Consider the following 20314-nt stretch of genomic DNA (forward strand, 5'->3'; position numbering starts at 1 on the left):
AGGGACTTGATCATCTGCCCAGATCACCTTGGTGAGCGATCTCTCAGAAACGAGATTCTGCCATGTCTTCAGGCTCCCACTGCAGAGTATTTTGTCGTTATTGTTGTGTTATGACATACTGATTTTATAAAAGATAGATTAAGTCTACATTGCAATTTGCCTCAAAATTAGGAGATTCCTAGAACCTACGGCTTTTGTGTACTCATCTGACTTAAGCCTTCAGTTTTTCTTGGTTTCTGGGTTCTAATTGCCTATTTGCACTTAAGACAATCTATCTAGTCTCCTTGAGTCTGGTTCACAGTGCTCCTAGCTTTATCTACCTCTCTGTGGTGGTTTGTTTTGTATGTCAACTTGGCTACGTTATCGTAACCAGTTGTTTAATCTCCCACACTGTCAGAACACCCCTCCTCTCTTCTTCCACCCTTGTTCCCCAACCCCCTTCAACCTTGAGAACACAAGAAAACGTTAGGTAAGGAAGTCAGGAGGCCTCTGATAAAGTCTTACGTCTGTTACAAGTTAATTGACTCTTGACATTAGATTCTTCATTTTCAAAGTGATCTCAGATTATCTCCATGCTAATAAATGTTGGCTATTATAATGGAGAAATATCTTAATCCTTCAGCTCCTGAGGGTAGAGAATCTACCTGGGACATGTACAGGTATGTACAGTAGAGATGTTGGCATTGCCCAGTCTCTAGTCATATTTTCTGCTATAACAATTCCCCTGAGTCCTAAGTTCCAACCTCTTCTGAGTTTTTCAAGTCTTAGAAACTTCTTAACAGTTCTCCTAAACATTGGACACCAGGCAAATGCACAGCTTCTGGGCAATTTAGACTTTGGACTAGACTGCCTGTGTCATCTGAACCTGCGCTTTCTAAGTTACTTGAACCTTGGAAGCCTCACTATTCTTCTTCCCTTCAGTTTTAGAACGATCTCCACTTTCTGGGTTCTGAAAGCTTCACTCTGCATATTCTAATGCTTAGAACACTTGGGCTCTGAAAGGCAGCTATCATTACATCCCCCACCAATCATAAATATTTTTTACATTCTACAAGGTCCCCCTGTCCACAGATTTCAGGGAATTTTCTAAAATCACAGAAAGCCCACTTGTTAATGTCTTGTTAATGTTAGCCTTCCTGGTTCTCCCACTCGAGCTTGAGTGGTAGTTGGACAAGCCAGACTGGGAAAGTTCAGAGAAACTAGATACTCTGTGGGTGGTGGAGGTGAAGTAGATACTAGGCTCAGGTCCAGCAGAAAAAGTCCAGGGAGATCTCAAGTAACATAAGAGCAGGGATGCGTGGGGAGGTGGCCAACTTCAAGGAGGGCTTATTACAAAAAAAGGCTAACCAGATAGGTAGGTGGTATAGAAAGCACAGATGCTAGCCCTTGGCAAGTGGAGATCCAATATTGGAGCTGAATCTAGACCAAGATGTCCAGGTGGGACTGGTGTTAGCAATGCCAAACCGGAGCCAAGAGGCAGCAGTATATAGGAAGGGACAAGGCAAAATCTCACCATGGACTATAGGACCCTGGCTCTTGGAACTGAAATACTAATAAAGTGCCTGGATTACTAGACATCCAAACAATGATTGATAAAGTAGAATCAATGCTTGTGGACTGATATCAGTATTTTGCATACCTAAGTGTATGAAAGAACACTTTTCAAGATGAAATACATCAAATCTCATTACCAGTCAGCACAGATGAATATTGAAGACAGGTAACAGTAATTTTGAATCTCAATTAAACAAAATGTTATCCCCCAACCCTAGGGGAAAAAAAGCTCTATTATTTTATTTTTAATTTTATCAATAAAAATTTGTGAAATTTGTTTCCTTTTACTATGTAAGTACACACATTTTAAATTTCATACACATACCTACATAGTATCTTTGGTTATGCCTCTTGGCCCACAAAGCTTAAAATATTCACTAACTGACCCTCTGCAGTTTTGGAGGCTGGCACTAATGTACTTAACCAGAGAAACCCACCCCAGCTCTTCACTTGAACCATTGATTACTACCTCTGATGATTCAAAAAGTCAGAAACCTGATTTGATGCCTCCAGTTGTGGCAATTGTCTTCTACAGAACAGTCAACTTTTCTAAGGTTGTGTCTGGGGTCTGGAGAACTACTTCTCTTTCTTTGCCTCAAGTGCAGATCTGTCCTACTAGTGTTAGAATTCTAGTGGTCCACTCTTGTTCATTTCAAAACTCAGAAATAATTTTATTTCCAAAAAATGTCCAAGCTTTCCTAGGCTCTTGTTGTTTTTAGTGTTTTCAAGGGAGTGTCATTCATGACACAATTTCTAGGGACATGTCCAGAAGAGACATCCCAAAACCGGAGTCCCGCCATGCTACCTGAGTTCACCAGTGTTTGGGAGAGAGCAGCCCCACAAGTGTCAGTCCATGAAGATAAGGGCTGTGAGTTCACTCCACTTCTTTAAACCCTGACAGGCACTGGGCTATTTCCCCAAAACTTGGAATCCCTCTGGCATTCCAGCTCTGTTGAGACAGGGGCTACATTAGTTTAGGCTTGCCATTTTGTTCCATTTTATCTAGCGCAATGGCTGGCACCTAGAAAACATTCAATGAACATTTGCTGAAATTATTTAATGGTTTCAGAAATGACCTTGGAGGTTTAAGTCATAAATGTCTAGTGAAACAAATTGTTATAAATTATGACAACCTTACAGGTATGTGATCCAAATCTTTCTCTACATCCAGCATTTCAGAAATAGCTGTTACCTCAAAGGAAGCCTCACCCATGAAATAATGCCACATTGGGTGCTTTTATTCAATGCAGAGTAACAATAATAACTGAGAACCACCAAGCCCCAGATTTTACGCCAGGTGTTAGGAGATGCAAGAATGTTCCAGTCTGGTAGACGACTTCAGTCTGGTAGAAGAAACAGACATGTTAAACCATAATATAATGTGAGATGTGCTATACTAGTAGTATTAATGAAATACCAGGGGAATAGAAGAGGAAATAATCAACTTTTTTCAGGGGATTCAGAAAGGTACCTATATTAGTTTGCTAGGGCTGCCATAACAAGGTACCCCAGACTAGGTGGTGTAAACAGCAGAAATGTATTCTCTCATAATTTTGGAGGCTAGAAGTTTAAGATCAAGTTGTCAGCAGAGTTGCATTTTTCTAAAGCCTCTATCCTTGACTTGCAGATGGTTGTCTTTACACAGTGGTCTCCCTGTGTGTGTACTTCCCTGATGTCTTTGTGTCATAATCTTCTCTTCTCATAAGGACACCAACCATCTTGGATTAGGACCCACCCTAATGACTTTAACTTAATTACCTCTTTAAAGACCCTATTCCAAAAACAATCCTAAGGTACGGAGGATTAGGACTTCAACATATGAATTTGGGGGAAACGAGTCAGCCCATAACAGTACCTTAAGAGGTAACATTTCTAATAAGCACTATGTGACTTAAAAAGTAACTCAAGCACTGTTGTTGAGTAGTGAAAACATGAGTCCCATCACCCGTGCCAATTGTACTTACAGCAGAAATTTTGCCAAGATTTCATGTGCTTACATGGATAGGCTTAAAGGGAAGGTCTGTGGACCACTTGAAATTATGCACAAACTTTATGTGTATATATGTGTAGGTATATGCATAGGTATATGTATGTATTTGTTTTCTATATAGCTTACCTCAGAGTCTCAAAGGCAAGAGCTAAACCTTCTAAAAATAACACTTTTAAGGACACAATAGCATACCTACAGAAAACAAAATATGTTTAACCTGAATATAATCATGAGAAATGAGACAAACCCAAATCGAGGGACATTCTGCAAAACAACTGCCCTGGAATCTTCAAAAATGTCAATTTTATGAAAAGTGGGGGAAAGAATGGGTTAGTGAACTCTTTCAGTTAAAGGAGATCACAAAAACCTAACAACTAAATGCAATGCAAGACCCTTGTTTGGCTCCTGGATGGGAGAAAAAAAAAAAATATGTGAAGGACATTATTGGGACAGTTGAGGAACTGTGAGTATGGATGTATTTTAGATAATAGTATTATATTGATGTTAAATTTCCTGAGTGTGCTATGGGTACTGTGGTTATGAAAGTCAGGTCCCACGTGCATGACTTTCGGAAAGCACACAATGAAGTATTTAGGAGTGAATTATGACATCTGTAAATAATTCTCACATAGTTCATATAAAGACAATAGATTGATAGAGAGAAGATGAGGGACAGAGAGGAGAGAGAGAGACAGGAAGAGACAGAGAGAAATAGCAAATGTGGTAAAATATTTAAAATAACATGTGATGATTGCAAAATTCCTGCCATTTTTCTCTAGGTTTAAATTTTCACAAAATAAAAAGTTGGGGGGAAAAGAAATAGTCTTTCTGAGGAAATTAATGGAGGATATGATCTCTTCCATCTTCAAACAGGAGAGTAAATTGAGAAAGAGGAAGACATGAAACTGAGCAAACAGAAGATGCATGTAAGAGAGAACAAAAGAGAATCTCCAGGACACTAGCCAGGATAGTAGCCAGGAGGCAAGCTTAGAGAGTAGCCAATCCAGACTGGCAGAGGAGGACAGAAGTTCCAGGATGGATGTCTACAAGAGGAAGATAAAATTGGTATATACTTTATGTGTCTGAACTTCCTGAGAAGAGACTAATATCTCAGATGGAGGTTTCTGGATGAATTAGTCATAGGCACATCCCAAACTAAGCAAAGAAAAATCATGGCACAATGATTAACCCCTAAAACAAAATAAAAAGTTGTACAGAAAAGGAAAATATAATCACAATGCACTGTATTGCATTGTGTAAGTAATAAAGTGTAAATAATAGCTATAGAGTCAGAACAATAGAAACAGTCTGCAATCTAACCAATAAATTCTGATACATGAGTGGGATAGAGAAGGAGGAAATGTGAGAGGTATTCAGGAACACTAAACGCTCATCTTTCATAGTAAGTCAATACATAATACCTAGAACTGAAAGAGCAAGAAATGGTGCGATAAAGCATATTATTTAAAAAAAGAATTGAAAGTGGTTAATTCTGGGGCATGGGAGTTGAAGGTGGGGAGGAGTTTGGTTGGAACGGATACACTTTAAATATGAGGTTTGGAGAATTAGTCCTCTCTTTATTGAAGTATTATTGATGCACAATATTATATAAGAATTAGTCATCTTTTAACATTTACATATATTATTGCTTTGAAAAATTATAACACCAAAAAGAAATTAACAATTATAGTAATAGTATTATCAATTGATTTCACAGTGAATAACCAAAAACTAAAGCTTTAAACTCTGGACAGCACAATGATCACTATGGTCTGAGTTAAAGTACTATTTGCATCAAAGTTTCTATAAACAAATAAGATGACCCAGGACAGTGAGGTTTTTACATGACTGAATCGATTATAAAAATCAGAGTTCTTCAGCCTGTAAAATCTATGTGGTATGATTAAAAGAATAATAAATTTGGAGTCAAAAAGCATTTTGTGGCAAAAGAAAGAACGAAGAAATGAAAAGGTTCGAACTGAAGAAATTGAAATGTGAGTCTGTTGAAAATGAAACGCCAAGGTTGGATTTAGAGGCAGAGAGTAACATGATAAAAGATGTACTTTAGGAACATTTTCCCGGTTCTAGAGAATGGAATGGACCGGAGTGGGGAGAGATGAAGGCAGAGGGGCCAGGTAGGTGTGGCTGTCACAGTCCCGTGAGAGGTCACAAGTCAGATGAAGGCTGTGGAAAAGGATAATACATGTTGGGTTTGAGAAATATGAAGCCTGAGCTTGGAGAATGAGTCTAAACCCAGGTGACCCAGAGAGGAGTGGGGCCTGAGCAGAGAGAGGCGCATCAGGATGCGAGGCTAGTTTTCTGGAAAGCTGACAAGTAGGTTTTGGACCTAATGAGGCGGAGGTATTTATAGAACACACATCTTGAATTATTCAGCATCAAAAGTAAAGAGAATATCTTTTAGGAAAGAAGTGTAAAAATGTCTCTATTGTACTTTTTAAAGTAGTACTTCATAATAAATAGTATAACACATCCAATAATTTCTCCCATCCCTCTCAGGTAGCCAATGTTGATACTTAGGCATTTATATAAGTTTTCTGTGGCTGCTATAGCAAATTACCACAAACAATGGCTCAAAACACCACAAATTTATTATTTTACAGTCCTGCTGGTTTAAAGTTCCATCCAGATCTCACTGGGCTGAAATCAAGTTGTCAGATGGGCTGAGTTCCTTTCCGGAGCCTCTTGGGGAGAATCTGTTTTATTGCCTTTTCCAGCTTCTAGGAGCCACCTACATTCCCTGTGACTCCCTTCCTCCATCTTCTAGGCTAGAAAACTTGCATCTTTCTGACCATTCTTCCTTAGTCATATCTCCTTCTGACTCTCCTCTTCAGCCTCCCTCTTCCACTGCTAAAGGCCCTGCGAATTACGTTGGACCTACCCAGATAATCCAGGATAATCTCCTTATTTTAGGGGCAGCGGATTAGCAATCTTCATTCCATCTGCAAATTAATTCCCCTTTGCTATGTAATTTAACATATTTTCAAATTCTGGGGATTAGGACATGGACATCTTTGGGGGGAGTCATTATTCTGCCTACCATAGGCAAAAATACTTTTATGCTTTTGATGAAATAAAATTTCTATTTTAAGGCAGGACAAGAAAAATTAAACATAAAATTCTCTGTGTTTGTTTGGGCCTCCTCCCTCCCTAACGTGCTGTGTGCACCTGCATTGCACATCAACCAGAGCTCCTCAAAGATGGGAGAGCCTGTTCAACTGTAAAGATCAATTTTTTTCTTTCTTCTGATGCTAGCAATGTAACTTCTTAAAGAATAGCATGGGGTCATGGTGACTTCCTGCTCACTTTGTACGTGCTTACCTGGACTATGCACCCTTGGTTCACTTTATGTAAAATATTATTATGTCATTTGATGTATGATCATTTGCCTTGAAAATGTATATGGCTGTGCCTTTGACTTCTAACAGGCAGAAAGTTCTCAGAGCTGCCCAGGTTATAATCCTCAGTTTGGCTCAAATAAAATTCCCTTTTTTTCTTCTTAACTTGACAGTAAATTGAATTTTTGTCAACATTTTCTTGGCGTAGTCGGCAGGATATCAAACCTGGCGTCTACCCTGAACCAGTGCTTGGTACCAGCATGGGCCCTTTGAGCCCCACCTGTTTACTGGTATTCCTGAGGTGCTTTGGTGAGTTCTCGTGAGATCCAGACATCATTGCTTTAAATGTCCTGAATTTTACTCCTGCTGTTTTTCTTGGGATTTGGAGTCCTAAGAGTATACCAGTACATTTCCTAGGTAGGGACCTAGGGGGAATTTTGGAGTAAACTGGCTGGCTGTCCTTTTTTAAAAGTTGCCTTAAATTGGAAAGATATGTATATATGGTTTGAACAAACTGTTTGCTAGTGAAATCAAAGACTGAGCCTGGTCAAGTCTGAAGAAAAAGAGACAACTGCTCCTTCTGGCCACAACACGTGTAGTGTCTGAGGGTCAATCCTCCTGCCAGGTAGTGGTCCCACAGAGGCTCCCACTACAATCACTAAGTAAATCCTGCTCGCCAGGTTGCATAATAAAGGCTAATCGCCTAGTGCCCTGAGCAGTTTTAGACCATTGGAGGGAGAAACTGAGACTCATAAGAGAGTTGAACTAACCCAGGCTCCGTGGGGAGCTAGACTCGGAAACAGCACACATCCGATCCAACTCACTGTCCTCAGAAATTGTTCAGATCATATCTAAATTAGGCCATGAAACTAATAATGGGAAACTGTGCCTCAAAGGCCAAACAGCTCCTGGACAGGCAGCCACTCACGGGAACTCTGGCTGGCTTCATATACAATTGGAACAAAGCCAATGCTTGCAAGCACTTAACGCTTAAATGGTCAGGATGGAGCTCTTTTGACATTCTAGAGAAGGCCAGCTTCATAAAACACCTGTTCAAAATTCTGACCCCAGGAGAATAAAAGTATTCCTAGGAGAAACCTTGACGTTATAACTCTTATTATGTCCTTGAAATGTAAACACAGCCCACAACACCTGAGAGTACAGCGTTAGCTCAGTTAGTAGAATTTAAAACTGAAAGGAAGGAAAAAAAAAGGAAAAGAGGCTTTTTAAAACTCAAGCAGGAAAATTATGAGATATCTGTCTGTGTTTGTCTTGATGTATGCTTGTCTGTGTGTATGTTATAAACATGATATGTCCCTACCTCCAGATGGTGTTATCAAAATTAATTTGTAAAAGAACTCTATTTAACTGACTTAAAGATAAGTGCTAAAAAATCAAATATTTCTAGATGTGACTTAAATTAACCCAAAGTTGTAAAGGATCACATGATCTAGGATTAATCTTTAATGAATAAAAACAAGTTTAAATTGACGGTTTAATTAATTTAGACATGTCTTTAGAGTCATCAACATTAAGTATAATACTTCTGTTGTAACTAGGCTTACTGAAAGTCAGTAAGCTCATATTATCTATGCTACAAACTTTGTCAATGAGATAATTAATGGCCTGATTATATTTCATAAGTAATAACATATAAATGGGATATAAGCTTTTGGTGAATTCTTTAAGAATAATATGTTTTATGGAATGTCTGCCTAAAAACGGTTTCTCTGGATTTTTGGCAACCTGAAACTTTAGAGTTCTGCTAAATTAAATTAAATTATGGAAATTCATTGAATGTCTAGATCATTTTTAATAAGATAAAATACTGAAACATTAATTGTTAAAGAAGTCTATGTTTACCTACTTTTGACCTCTTATTACAGAGAAACTAAATATGTTTGAAATTATTAATAAATATATTTTGTGCTTTTTAAAAGCATATATTTCTAGAAATATATATTTTTAGAAATCAATTTTAAAAAGAGAATCTTGAGAAAAGAGTTTTATGCATGGTCAAGACTAAGATTAGATTGAATTTAATTAAATAAGTGAATTTTAATATTAAAGGTGAAATGATGTAAAACTAGAATTTGGTTTTTTTCTCTGTCGAGAAGACAAAGTTTTCTTGAAATATTGATCTGCTTTTGATAACAGATTGTAAAGTTTCTTTACCAGTAACTCTCTGTACTTGCCTTTGAAATCTTATTGTCATTTTGGTTATGTGAATAAGTATTGTTTCACACTGACTTACTTACAATCCTACTTGGCCAAAATGTTTAAAACATTTTGATATCTCTGACAACCTTTCTGAAATCAAATTCATGAAGTTCTTTTGACCTCCAGCTAACTTTGGGATGCTTCAGAGGGTCCTTGAACATCCCAAAGAAATAGGTAAATATTATTAACATAAAGGTTCTAGAAATTATATGAAGCTCCTAACCTTTGAAGTGTCCTGGTATGTTGTCAGTATTAATTCTAGTCATTATCCTAGAATGTTGTATGTCACAGAAATTGCCAAATTTCCTTAATGACTGCATCATAATCAGGTCTTGAACAACGCTTTTTAAGTCTTTCATTTATAGACAGTTATTGTCTTACTCTGATGCTTTTACAAAAATGCTTATAGATGACTTGCTTTTATGCTCCAAAACTAAATTAGATTAGGTAGCAAAAGGACTTCCACTTTGTCTGAAGGTTATTTCAGAAAGGCTACTGAAGAAACAGGAATAGGGTCTCCTTTAAGTATTTATGTCCCACACCCAGTTGAGTCTCTTCTAAACTCTCACCACGTTCAGCACAATTCTGAAAGCCAACAAACTTCTTATGAAGTAATGTTGCTTTCTGCACCTCATACCACCTTGGTTTGATATAATAACATTAATCTTGTAATTTTGCTTCCAGCATCACAGGAAGAAAACAACTATGACTGCATTTTGTTGACAGATCATTATCTTGCTCCCTGGAATGACTTACAAGAAGCCCCATTGATAAGGCTGATCTAATTAGATTTACAGATGGTTCCTACTTAAGGGTTGAGCAGGGGCATTACAGAGCTGGAGGTGCAATCACATCCGTAGAGGATATAACTGAAAGCTTTTATTTATCAGAAAAAAAGTCAGCACAACAAGCCAAATGAATTGCCTTAACTCTAGCTTGTCAACTAGCTAAAGACCAGGTGACAAATATTTATAATGATGGTCGCTATTCTTTTGGAGTGGCACAAAACTTTGGAATGCTATGAAAACAATGAAGTTTTTAACCTCTTCAGGACAACCTGTAAAAACTAAAATAAAAGACAGGTTGCAGAGTTATTAACTGTTATACAATTGCCAGAACAGTTAGCAATTATCAAGACAACAGGGCATTCCAAATCTGACACTAGGGAAGCTAAAAGAAACAGCTTGCTGTTGCTGCAGCCCAACAAGCAGCTTTAAATATTCATCCTGTTCAGCCTCGAGAATGCTCTCCGTTAACCCTGCTAACCCAGTAAAAGGTTTCTTTCTACAGGCTCAAGAAATTGCCACTATAGAAGGGAAACGGACACGGCAACAAAAGGGGGGAATTTTGACCCCACCACGCATATATGGTTTAGACCTGTACATTATTTAATCCATTGGGCATCTGAGAAAATGGTTTTTTGGGAAAACAATATTTTGGAAACTTTCACCCACAATGGTTCACAGGAAATATATTACATTAATGACAGGGTCTTATTAAGACACTTTAAAAAAATTAGTAACTACCTTTACAGCAAACTCCCAAGAAATGAAAAGGATCATAAATTACAACCTAGAGATTTTGTTTATTGGAAAGGACATCAAATAAAAGATTCTTTGCAGCCACAATGGGAAGAACCTTATCAGGTATTAGTAACTAATCCATGCACAGCCAAACTGAAAGACATTAATTCATGGTTCACATCTCATTTTAAAAAGCCTCCTCCACCTGAATGGACTTTGACCCCTGTTTCTACACCTGGCTTCAACTAAGACAAGCATCACCAAGCTAGGGGGAGAAGAAGATGACAACAGTAGCAGACAACTGACCGGTCTATTCCCATCCTCCAAAGATTCTAAGCTGCTTCATCTCCATCCACAGCATCTAGGGTTTCCAGCTTTCCATTAGAACTGCTATATCCTATTCCTTAAGGAGGTAGGTGCAGCCCCTGATCCTCAGATCTGGCCCAGTATTTCTTCTAAACCAAATGCTTATTTTCTAAGAGACAGAAAGAAAACCAAATTTTCTTTCTGTCTCTTAGCTCACTCCATTATTTACAAGCCCAAAGTGATCATCGCATTAGCTGATGATTCAAACAACCCGTCCTGGCTTTCAGGGCTCTCCAATTCTGAGAGGTACTACCCTTGACTCACCCTCCAGGATGATTCAACTGTTTGTCCTAAGACCAGCTCTAACAGCGATCCAAATATACTAGCCGTTTTTACAAAGACATCTTGGTTGATCTCACTTTGCCCAAGTCCTGCTGGTCACCTTTACCTCTATTTCTGCCTTAGTTTGTTTCCTGAACTTTTGACATATTTCCTGTTCTCAGCACCAAGCCTCCACTATGCAAAATTGCACTGATAAATCACACTGATGTGACCACTAGTATACTTCCTTAGGTACAGTTTTATGTTCACCCTTTTGCTCAATCAGCTGCTCCACATAATTTTTCTTTCTGCTAAAGCTTTGGTCATGTTTGAGGAACGCTAGGACAGCTCATACTGTATTTATTTCTAAAACTACCTATCTATTAAATCCATGAGTTCATATCAAAATACCCAATTTCAATCAAGCACTGTAGGATTCATCCTAGTTTTCTCTTTCCACATGTGTATACCCCTTCTCCCACAATGTGAAACCAGACTTCCACTGAACTTACTATTTCTGCTTATTTGATAAACTCCCCTGTATGCCATCAGCCTCTCAACCTCACCACCATCCCCTCCCATGCTTGGATGCCCACGTCATGCCACTTAGGTGCCTGCAAACTCTACTGAGCCACCTCCCACCCCACCCCCATCCTGGAGGACAGAGCAAATAATCAAACCGAAAAGGATTATTCTCAAGCCTCAAAATCTAGTGGAAATTGCCCAGCTAGATTTCAGAGTTGCTTGGAACTTGCGACCCCTTTATTCTTTTCAATTTTTCCCTTTTGGAATGGGAATGTATATCCTAGGCTTGTCCTATCATTGTGTTTTGGAAGCAGATAACTTGTTATCTGGTTTCACAGCCTCATAGCTGAAGGGGAATTTTGCCTCAGAATGCCTCACACCTGAAGCACCTATACCTGATTTAGAGGATATTTAGACGACAGTTTGGACTTGGAATTGATACTGGAATGGTTAAGATTTGAGAGCTGTTGTAATGGGTTGAATGTATTTTGCATGCTAGAAGGACATGCATTTGGGGGCCCAGAGGAAGGAGTTTTGAGGCTGAATTGTATGCCTCCAAATTCACATGTTGAAGATGTAATTTATTTGGACAGAGGGTCCAAATAAAGAGGTAATTAAGTTAAAATGAGGTCATAATGGTGGGCCCTAATCCAATATGACTGGTGTCATTATAAGAAGAGGAAATTAGCCACAGACATGCACAGAGGGAAGACCATGTGAAGACACAGGGAGAAGACAGCCGTCTGCAAGCCAAGGAGAAAGGCCTCTGAAGAAACCAACCAACTGATAAATTTATGAATCATAAATATTTCTTATATATTTATCAAAATAAATAATGATAATGGATTTTGACTTATTGAGTAAAATAGGAAACCTTGATCTCAAGTTTGTAGCGCCTTTATCTCAGACCTCTAACCTCCAGAATTGTGAGAAAGTACATTTCTATTGTTTAAGACAGCCAGTTTCTATTGTTACGGCAGCCTTAGCAAACTAATACCCTCAGCCTAACTCTTTTTTTTTTTTTTTTTACATCTTTATTGGAGTATAATTGCTTTACAATGGTGTGTTAGTTTCTGCTTTAAAACAAAGTGAATCAGTTATACATATACATATGTTCCCATATCTCTTCCCTCTTGCCTCTCCTTCCCTCCCACCCTCCCTATCCCACCCCTCTAGGTGGTCACAAAGCACTGAGCTGATCTCCCTGTTCAGCCTAACTCTTGAAGCTACTCTGCAGCAGGAAATTTGAATTCTTTCATTTCAGGTTTTTAGAAGCTCTTACGTGGTAACAAGGGCATATTGTGCTGTATATACATATTACAAATGTTAGGGAACTAAGTATCTGCCAGGTCAAAGCCACGACAGGAGAATTATTAGGTCGTCACCTAGCAAGTGAACGACGTGAGTTCAGCTGTACAAGGTATCCACAGCCTTCAAAAAAAAAAAAAAACTTTAAAGGGCTTTTGGAGGCCTATGACTCCCAGCAGTTTTCTTCACTAGTTAAAGCTGATTATTCAAAACAAGGCATGTTTTGTTAGGAGTTGGCGATGATAGTGGCATATGAAAAAAAAAATACAATCTCAATAAAATATTAGCAGATAGAATCCAGAAATATATAGAAAGGATAACATATCATGACCGAATAGTATGTATCCCATGGAAGCAAAGTTGGTTTAGCATTTTGATGGGGTTCAGGGCAGGCTGCCCCAAGATGTGCCACTCTGGCATGCTGAAAAGGCTCAGGAAGAACCTTTGAACTTCCCCCACTTATTGTCTAAAAGAATTTAAGATAGAAGACATGTTTGAGGAAGGAGTCAACACCATAGATACTATAGTAAAATATCAACTAGGTGTAGTAGACAGGGAGTAACCTACCAAGGCTAGTTAGATCAAAGTCCTATCTGTGTTCCACTGTCTCTAGATGGCCCAGCAAACATATGCTTACCAAATATTAATTCTTTTCATCTTCCTGTGAATGCCTTACGTCCCTTTGAAGTTCCAGACCCCTACCTCCTTTTCTCCAGTCCAGAGTAATAAATATACCTTATCTTGCCTTACTGTCTTTGGAATTCTTTATGCTTATGAGGGTTCCCTGTATATATGTAATAAATTTGACTTTCTCCTGTTAATCTGCCTTATGTCATTTTAATTGCCATCCAAAAGAACTAAGAGGAAAAAGAGGGGGAAATTCCCTTCTCCCACAATTCAAAACCCCATCAATTAAACCCATCACATTAACAGAGTAAAACTGAAAAATCTCAATAGAGGCAGAGAAACATTTGACAAAATTCAATATCTATTCATGATAAAAACTTCCAGTAAACTAGGAATAGAAAAGAACTTCCTCAATATGACAAACAGCATCAATGAAATGATAATGAAAATCAGTGGAAAACCTACAGCTAGCATCAGACTTTATGAAAGGCTGTTTTCCCCCTAAGATCAAGAACATGGCAAAGGTGTGTGTTCTCAGCACTTCTATTCAACATTGTACTGCTGAAGGTCCTAGCCAATACAGTAAAGCATGAAACAGAAATAAAGGAAGAAGTAAGTTGGAAAGGAAGAAGTAAAACTGTCCTATTTACAGATGACCAGTTGTGGACATAGATGATTCTAAGGGTTCTATAAAAAACTACTAGAACTAAAAAGTGAATTGAGCAAGGTCACAGGATTAATGACCAATAGCCAAAGATCAATTGTATTTCTATATGTTAGCAATAAACAACTGGAAAACAGAATTTTTAAAATGCTACTTGAAATACCATCCCCCCCAAAACGCATATAAAATACATAAGATTAAATTTAACAGAAGATATGCAATATCTGCACACTGAAAACTACAAAAGATTGCTGAAAAAAATAAAAGAAGACTAAATAAATGGAGAGATCAACCCTGTTTGTGGACTAAAAGAGTTAATATTGCTTAGGTGTCAATTATCTCCAAATTACACTATAGATTCAATTTAATCCCAATAAAAATCTCAGTATTTTTTGATCAAAATTGACAAGCTGATTTTAAAATTTATATGGAAGTGCAAAGGATTTAGAATAACCAAAATAAGCTTAAAAAAATAAATTTGGAGAACTTAAGCTACCTTACTTCAAGACTTACTAATTAGCTACAGCAATTGGGACGATATGATATTGGCATAAGGATAGACAAATAGATCAAAAGAACAGAATAGAGAGTCTAAAAAGAGACCCAGACTAATACAAGGCAATGCAATGAAGAAAGAAGGATAATTTCAACAAACGGTGATGGAACAAATGGATGAAACTAGAGGTATGATTCATCCTTTGGCAAAATTCCTTTCTATGAACATGTGAAACTACAAAACAAATTATCTGCTTCAAAATACACTGGTGAGACCAGCATTCCTATTTCAAAAGGAAGAAGTCAAAAAGAAGGGGTCACATGGGTCCCAAGCGAGTCTGAGACCTGGCAGGGAAAATTCCATTAGATTTTAAGGCTCAAAAATAATTCTCTTTAGCTTGAGGCTCTGTTCTCTAGGCCCATCAGGGTGGCAGCTGAGCAGCTCAGCCCTAGGCAACAGCCATGACCCCTCTGGAAACGAGGAGGAGAAAGCCCTGCCCCACCCTAACACATACACACACATGCACCACACCTACAAAAACTAATTCAAGATGAATCATGGATCTAAATATTTGAACTATAAATCTACACTATCTATACTAACTATAAAACTTAGTTCTTAGAAGAAAACATTGGAGGATAGCTCCATGACCTTAGGGTAGACAAAGATTTCATAGGCTACTTAAAACAATAACCATAAAATTTAAACATAATAAATTGGACTTCATCAAAATTAAAATTTTCTGCTAATCAAAGACATCATTTTAAAAATGAAAAAGCAAGCCAAAACAGAGAGAAAACGTTCACCATGCATGGATTTGATAATAGACTTGTATACAGAATATATAAGTACTCCTACAAATAAATGAGTATATAAGAAATCACCTGATTAATAGTAAGCAAAAGACTTAAACAGAACCTTCATGAGCGATATCTGAATAGCTTATAAGATACACATTTTTAAAAAAATCAACATCATTAGTCACTAGGAAAATCCACACCCATTGGAATGGCTAAAAGTAAAAAGATTGACAACACTAAATGCTGACAAGGATGTAGAACAATTAGAAACCACACAAATTTGTAGCATCAGAGTGTAAAAAGAGTAAAAACCATTTTGGAGAACTGTTTGCCAATTTCTTATAAAGTTAAGCATATACTTACCATATGACGCTAAAATTCTGCTCCTAGAAAAATATGTCTACAGAGAGACTTGTTTGAGAAAGTTCATAGCAACTTTATTTGTAGTAGTCAAAACTGAAAATGTAAATATCCATCAACAGGTGAATTGAAAAATAATCTGTGGTATATTCATACAATAGAATGATATACATGGATAGATCTCAAAATACAAAGTTGTGTGAAAGAAGTTAGACACAAAAGAGTAAATACTGTGTGAATCCAATTATATAAACTTTGAGAACATGCAAACTAATTAATGATTACTTAAATTAAACCAGTGTTTGCCTCTGGGAGGGGGATTGGCTGCAAAAGGACTCTAAGAACTTTCTGGGACAATAAAAATATTCTATATCTTGCCTGAGGTAGTAGTTAAACAAGTGTCAACATTTGTCAAAATTCATGGAGCTGTATATTTAAAATATGCATTTCACTGTATACAAATGTAAAATAGATAGCTAGTGGGAAGCAGCTGCATAGCACAGGGAGATCAGCTCGGTGCTTTGTGACCACCTAGAGGGGTGGGGTAGGAAGGGTGAGAGGGAGATACAAGAGGGAGGGGAGATATGGGGATATATGTATTTGTATAGCAGATTCACTTTGTTATAAAGCAGAAACTAACACACTGTTGTAAAGCAATTATACTCCAATAAAGATGTTAAAAAAAAAAAGAGAGAATATACCGATTTCGAAACAGCCGAAACGTGGAAATCTGCTAGTAAATGAAAGCTGTCTTAGAAGTGAATCTGGTTGAAGACAATCCACAATAAAATAATCTGTTTAGCATACAAAAAAGAACAATAGGTTGCTAGGGTACTTGGATTTTAATAATTCTGGCTCTGTCACCCTTCTATAATAGCTCAGATATTCTGCAAAATACACTCTGCAATACAGTTCATTGAATACCTAACACCGTGTCTAGCACTGAGGGAACGGTGGATAAATATTCCATAAATGAAGTCCTCTACTATTTATACACAAAAGTGTTATATGAAGACAAAGAAGAGACACCTAAATCAGCTTGAAGAATGAGAGCAAGTTTCCACAAAAATGTCAACTGATGTTTGAAAGAATACAGCGGTGGGGGGCACACTACTCAGTGTATCTGCTCCGACCATGCCACTGAATCAACCTTCCTCTTTGCCACCCTTCTCCATCCCTACCCACCACCAAAGAGGCTATATGTATTCAGTAATTGATAAATATTATTATTTTTAGATGATCATAACTGAAAACAGTATATATTATTATTCGATTATTTTAATTAAAAATCAGTAGTGATGCGTTCATTCACCTTTTCAACCTTCATTGAAAGTCTGCTGTGCTTCTGGCACTCTGCAAGGCACTGAGATAACCATAGTCGAGAAGGCATTGTCCCTGTCGTCTAGAAAAGTGAGCTTTCAACTCCTGGCTCCAGGCTGCTGACGGAGCCCTAGAAGGTCAGCAGCTCGTAGACATCAGGTTGACCCAGGTCGCAAGAGGAGCATTTCCAGCAGGCTCTAGCCCCTGGGTCTCAAGCTTGTTTTCTTCCCGCCGTGCAAAAGCATCAGCACCAAGCAGGAAGCAATTCCCGCTTCAGCCGGGAAGTGGCGGCCTGCAGCCGACCGGGCCTCGGGGTGACTTAGGCTCGAGCTTCCACTTAGGGGCGCTCTCGTCTGGCTCGCGCGCCGCACTTCTACACAGGCGGAACCATCTGACTGGGTCCCTGGTTTCTGCGGGTTTCGTAATCAGCGGGCACCCAGCGCTCCGGCTTCCGTGCAGCTTCCGGTTGTTTGCTGGGCCCTGCAACAAACAGGGGACGGAGTCAGCTGGGCGCTTGGGGAAGAAACTGACCCCGGCGAGCTGAGGTTTCCTACAGGCGTCTGCGGCCCTCTGCCCCTCCATTGCCGGATCTCGGGCCTGACCCGGGCAGCGCGCCTGGTGTCCAAGGAAGGCGGGGGAGATGGTCCAGATGGAGACGCAACTGCAGAGCATTTTTGAGGAGGTGGTGGTGAGTGGAACGGCCAGGGATCCAGGACGATGGCTGGGAGAGGGTGTGGCTCGCGGCAACGGCTCAAGAAACCTGGCCCGGGCAACCTCTCCTCCATCTCTTCTTTGTTGTGAAACCGTGTATGTGTGCAAGGGTTGAGCAATTCTCAAACTGCTGTCCAATTCCAAGTCTCCTTTGAAATCCACAACACCCTTTGTTACAGGCCAAGCAGGCAGGTATTGTTTGTTTCTGCGCGTTGCTGATGAAGGTGACTTGCCCTTGTTGCATTGTATTATTTTGCTCGGGGACGCGCCTCCCCCTCCCTTTTAAAAAAACAAAATTCACATCGTTTACTTTTTTTTTTTTTTAACAGAAAACGGAAATTATAGAAGAGGCTTTCCCTGGGTGAGTATATGCATGGCAGATTTTTGTGTTTTTACCTGAGTGTATCTTTGTAAGATTTTATTTAGGTCTGTCTTGGAGGTTTACAAGATCCACTATTCTGGTTATGTTGAATTACCTTTTTAAAACTAGTGGCAAATAATGCTATTTTTGTTTTTTAGCATGTTTATGGACACCCCTGAAGATGAAAAAACAAAACTAATTAGCTGTTTGGGGGCCTTCAGACAGTTTTGGGGTGGTCTTTCTCAGGTGAGCACTGCGTTTTTAATACACTCAGCTGATGATTTTTGACCCTTTCTTTTTGCACATTTTCTTTGATGTTGCTGTTAAGGTCTTTCTGGAAAAGGAGAAATAAAATTGTCATCATCTTTTATTTGTCTATTCTGATTTCCATTTGTTTCCATTTGTATTCTTCCAGTAGAGAATCTGTATTGAAAAATCAGGTTGACGACAGCACAGTGTGAGTTGTTTTTAGAAATCTCTCCCAAGTTAGATTATATAAAACCATTTTGATCCTATGCTGATTTATTTGGTGCACTTCAAAACAGCTGTGTTAGGGATTGTAATGGCTAAAAAGTTCATTCATTTACTCAAGAAAGGAACTGGCCCAGCATTGATACAAAGATGCCACAATAAGGATACAAAGATATTATAATAAAATTGAGGAAAGGAGCAGTAAAACTTAGTAACAGAGAACATTCACCAGAAAATGCAGCCTTGAAAAAGACAAAATGTGTGATCCTTAAAGAGCTCATAGTACAGTAGTACCTTATCTTCTCATGGTGCATTATAGGTAGGAAAATGAGAACTGTTTGCACTTGAGCTGCTGGTGGTTAAGACTTGCTACTCAGACATGAACCACAGAGTTTCAATACATTAGTTTTTTAAAATTTCTTTTAATTATTTTTTTCTTTTTATTTATTTATTTATTTTTGGCTGCGTTGGGTCTTCATTGCTGCCCGCGGGCTTTCTCTAGTTGCATCAAGCGGGTACTACTCTTAGTCGCGGCGCGCAGGCTTCTCATTGCAGTGGCTTCTCTTGTTGTGGAGCACGGGCTCTAGGCACGCGGCCTTCAGTAGTTGTGGCACACACGCTCAGTAGTTCTGGCTCGTGAGCTCTAGAGTGCAGGCCCAGCAGTTGTGGCGCACGCACTTAGTTGCTCCGCGGCATGTGGAATCTTCCAGGACCAGGGCTCGTACCCTTGTGCCCTGCGTTGGCAGGTGGATTCTTAACCCCTGTGCCACCAGGGAAGCACCCTAATTATTTTCTAATAGATAATATATTCATACGGTACAAAATGCAAAGGGTTGGACCAAAAGTTGGACCCAATGATGAATCTGCCTTACATCTCTCTTAGCTTAATTGCTTGTTTCTTTTTCTGTCTGCAAACAGCATTCCCAGTTTATGTTTCCTTCTAGAAGTGTTTTTTTTAATACATTTATTTTATTTATTTATTTTCGGCTGCATTGGGTCTTCGTTGCTGCGCGCAGGCTTTCTCTAGTTGCGGCGAGCAGGGGCTACTCTTCGTTGCGGTGCGCAGGCTTCTCATTGCAGTGGCTCCTCTTGTTGCAGAGCACAAGCTCTAGGTGCACAGGCTTCAGTATTTGCGGCATGCAGGCTCTAGAGCGCAGGCTTAGTAGTTGTGGCACAGGGGCTTAATTGCTCTGCAGCATGTGGGATCTTCCCTGACCAGGGCTTGAGCCCGTGTCTCCTGCATTGGCAGGTGGATTCTTAACCACTGCACCACCAGGGAAGCCCCTAGAAGTGTTTTATGCATAGAATCATTTTTATAGAATGTTCATATGCCATGTACACTGTTCATTAGCACCTTGCTTTTTTCCTCTTAATATTAAATTCTCAAAGTAATTCTACATC

General features: G+C 38.9%; 2 protein-coding genes across 6 annotated transcripts in view; one reads left to right on the forward strand and one right to left on the reverse strand.

Moving 5' to 3' along the window:
- The window catches only part of ENPP3 (ectonucleotide pyrophosphatase/phosphodiesterase 3), a 94822-nt gene extending 77188 nt beyond the window's left edge, over positions 1-17634 (reverse strand). For both annotated transcript variants that reach the window (XM_082474565.1, XM_082474564.1), the window contains exon 1: positions 17363-17634. In XM_082474565.1, coding sequence (XP_082330691.1) covers positions 17363-17440 — 78 coding nt within the window. In that variant the 5' untranslated portion in view covers positions 17441-17634. The remainder of the gene's footprint in view (positions 1-17362) is intronic.
- A 170-nt stretch (positions 17635-17804) lies between these two features.
- The window catches only part of MED23 (mediator complex subunit 23), a 41122-nt gene continuing 38612 nt past the window's right edge, over positions 17805-20314 (forward strand). For all 4 annotated transcript variants that reach the window (XM_082474436.1, XM_082474439.1, XM_082474437.1 and 1 more), the window contains exons 1-3: positions 17805-18058; positions 18411-18442; positions 18601-18688. In XM_082474436.1, coding sequence (XP_082330562.1) covers positions 18011-18058; positions 18411-18442; positions 18601-18688 — 168 coding nt within the window. In that variant the 5' untranslated portion in view covers positions 17805-18010. The remainder of the gene's footprint in view (positions 18059-18410; positions 18443-18600; positions 18689-20314) is intronic.

This window comes from Balaenoptera physalus, assembly GCF_965194825.1.
Source record: "Balaenoptera physalus genome assembly, chromosome: 9".
Classification (NCBI taxonomy): domain Eukaryota; kingdom Metazoa; phylum Chordata; class Mammalia; order Artiodactyla; family Balaenopteridae; genus Balaenoptera; species Balaenoptera physalus.